Source organism: Contarinia nasturtii, unplaced genomic scaffold, assembly GCF_009176525.2.
Source record: "Contarinia nasturtii isolate CC-2019 unplaced genomic scaffold, AAFC_CNas_1.1 Cnas_scaffold_4056, whole genome shotgun sequence".
In the NCBI taxonomy this organism is placed as follows: Eukaryota; Metazoa; Arthropoda; class Insecta; order Diptera; family Cecidomyiidae; genus Contarinia; species Contarinia nasturtii.
Genome location: NW_022201352.1, coordinates 1 through 3,510, shown reverse-complemented (window position 1 = coordinate 3,510; position 3,510 = coordinate 1). Strand labels below are relative to the sequence as shown.

The following is a 3,510-nucleotide window of genomic DNA, read 5'->3' as shown; positions in this document are numbered from 1 at the left end:
ATGTCACTGTCAATAAAAAAGTAATTGTTTTATTCCATTTAATTTCATATAATTCCATATTTTGTTTAATTTACTCAGCAAGTCGAACGGTGAAATTAGATTTTCCCTTTTCAATGTCATAAAATCTCGCATCTTTTTGCATCAGCGCTGTAAAATACGCTATTCGAATACGAGTAACTTGTGAAATTGCTGCATGATTGAAACAATCAACACAAATAATTCCAGCCACTATAACAACTGCTGTCTCGACCAATGACGCAATCACAAAGGCTATCGAATCATTTCTCATTTCTTCGTTATTTTCCGCTTGTGATGCGTTTGTCCTTTAGATGAAACAATACATTTTTAATATGCAAAAATACAAAGAAAATTTCCATCAGTTGATACGTACAATATTTTTCCACCTCCAAACCATTTCAGCACCAAAGTTGGTGTGCTTGTTCCACTGCCGTAATTTCGATCCACCAACAAGGTAGTAAATTCACCGTAAATAAGTGTGAGAAATGGAAAAGTGCATGACTTAATGAGAGTACAAAATAGACCAATCGATATTAAGATTAAATCCGATCGCGATGCAAACCGATACTGAAAACAATTCAGAAAAATGTGTAAGTTAACTATTGGAAGTTAATGTAAAACTAATTATACCAAGGAGATAAAACTTATTGTCGTTGAATCTTCGGCTTGTTCGCTCTTTTGTGGAGTACTGCACACATTTATTTTCCTTTATATTTTCAACAAATTTCGGGTTAAATTTATAGGAAAAAACAATCATTAAATGGTTTCATTTCACGTGTTATATTTCGATTCGTTTTTATTCGAATCGATTTGAAATTCTTACATTTTATGTTTATAGGCAATTTTAGTTCATTTAATGGCACTGATACTGACACAGAAATACTTTTACAAAGGCAAAAGATCATTTGACGCCCAAAGTATCGCACGCCTAAACCGTTCCGTGTTCAAAATTTCTCTCTTTTGATTACTTATCTTTCGCTGCTGTAAGATTTTTCACCAAAATTTTCCAAAGTATCAATAATGATCACATAAACCTTATCAGAGAAATACACATCACAATTAATCCATTTTAATTCAAAATCAGTGGCACTCAGAAACACTGTTACTACCCGTAACATACAACCGCGCTTAAAAACAAGCGCTTGCTCTTATTTTGGCGATGCATTTTTTAAACATTGAGTATATGGATAGGCGCAAAAATAAGAACAAGCGCTTGTTTTTAAGCGCGGTTGAATTGTTACGGGTAAAGTGAGCCTTCATTTGACTACCAAAATATTGTACGTTCAAAACGTTTCGCGTTCACAATTGAACTGCTGCGATCACGCATCGATCACAGCTATTAGAATGTTTACCAAAGATTCAAAACTTTTATCATTAATAATTGACGTACAAATTGAATTTGATTCACAATGCAGTCTGTTGATATTATATGTATATACCAAGGGGGAGAAACGTTCTATAATTTTGCCAATTTTCTTTTAGTAAATCGCATATAACGTATGGATACATATGATAGGACCTAAAAAACCCTAATTTTTCTTAGTTTTTTTCAGTGAATAGATTGGGCTACAGCTATAGCAGTGCTATTTTCACAGCTCCTATTCATAGGTGCTATTTGTGAACAACGCATACGGATAGCGTTTTTATGATACAATTCCGGACAATACAATATCGGAATATGATGGCGTTTTATTTCCAACCAAAAGTATGTTTTAGCGTAGATGGCGCTGATTTAAATGGACATTTGTATGTATAGACGGTGGCGCCGCCCTACTCAATTAAACACTGAACTACAGCGTTTACAATCGTTGGGACAATAGACTTATTGATTTGTTTATGCAAAAAATTACTAAAATCAATAAGTCTATTTATTTACATTTTGAACATTTCGTTCGGAATTGTATCTTAAAGTCGCAAACAGCGCCTATGAATAGGAGCTGTGAAAATAGCACTGATATAGCTGTAGCTCAATCTATTCACTGGTTTTTTTAGTTTTCTAATTTTGTGTTTATCCCCTAGTGTATTATATACTATGTTGTCAGCAGTAAATTATTGGCAATAGAAAGCTCACACAAAACAATCAAATAGCGAAAACAAAATTAATGATTACATATTTGAAGCCTGGGTGTTGGACTGCTTTTACTTACTGATAATTATTAAATAAAAAAAAGTTGGAGCGGTTTTATTGTCTGTCAGTAATAAAAATCGATCACAAACGAAATGATTTGTGGTCGTAAATGCAGTTTAAAAATAAACTGCACAGTTTCTGCAAAGTGCTCAACAGTTTCGAAATAAAGAGTAAACGACATGCTCCTAATAAATCATTTTTTTATAATATCTGATAAATGTTCTCTCTCCATACTTCCTCTCAAATTGAGAGTCTCAATACTACATTATTGTGATAAAATATATACAAAATATCAATCGTCACTGCATATAAATTTCTCAATGAAAATTTAATTTCGTTGACGCAAAATTAATAAAATTGAAATCAATGTGTTTATTCTTCAATTTGTTTGAATAAAACTTGTACATTCCATATTGAATAAATATATCATGCAATTAAAGTTATAATAACCTTAATTCAAGAAATGTAGCATTTGTCAGTACACACCACACTTCAAACTATCAATCAATTGTGAGCAGGGATTGTTCCTCTGAGGAGGAGGAAAATGAGGAGGAGGAGGAGAGCGAGGAGGATCCTCCTCCACAACTGAGGAGGAAAATGTTTTTAGCTAAAAATTATATTTTTGTGATAAAAATAGCCCTTTGAGAAAAAAAACTTTTCCTCCTCACGCTCTCCTCCTCCTCCTCCTCATTTTCCTCCTCACCATCCTCCTCCTCAGAGGAACAATCCCTGATTGTGAGACACATTTAAAACACAACAAATTCATTTCATCACACTTTTCTGCGGCACGATTTATTCGCCTTGTAAAAGAAAAACATTTCAAGCGTACAAATAATTATTTGCTGCACACGAAAGACATTTAAAATAAATATTCGGCTCTAAATACGTTTTGTGAATTGTCGTGTTTGGGTATACCAGCCAATGTAAGCAATCGAAAAAATAGTGTTTTTTTTCTCGATTCACTGCCATTGAACTGAAAATTGTCTTCCATTGTGTTTTCAACGTATTTGGCTAAAACGAATTTTTTGCTGAAAGATCTTGACTTTCTTAGAACTTAGAATAGTTCACATAAATTGCCCTTTTTATATATTTTTAAAAAAATAAAAAAATAAAACTGTGCTTAATAATTGTGCGCTACTCTGACGAATTCTAAACAATTTTAAATTAATTTAGAAAATGTCGATTATTGATCTATGATAACTCATTTTGACCGAAGCCTGATCATGCCCGTAACTAACAACACCTCTAATGCGTATTCCGAGTACTAATCGAAGTTTGTGACAATATGGCCGTCACAGTTTGGCAAAATCATAATGCATTGATTAAACTGCGTTAAACCGTTAAAACAAAACAGTAGAAATAAA

General features: G+C 32.9%; 1 protein-coding gene across 1 annotated transcript; it reads right to left on the bottom strand.

Moving 5' to 3' along the window:
* Positions 1–74: 74 nt before the first annotated feature.
* Positions 75–1,344, bottom strand: LOC116350277 (multidrug resistance protein homolog 65-like; the record flags this gene model as incomplete). Its single annotated transcript, XM_031782029.1, has 5 exons — positions 1,287–1,344; positions 842–999; positions 649–724; positions 392–585; positions 75–323 (listed from the first exon to the last, which is right to left on the bottom strand). Coding segments are annotated over exons 2-5 (521 nt in total), but the record flags the coding sequence as incomplete, so codon positions are not given.
* Positions 1,345–3,510: the final 2,166 nt, after the last annotated feature.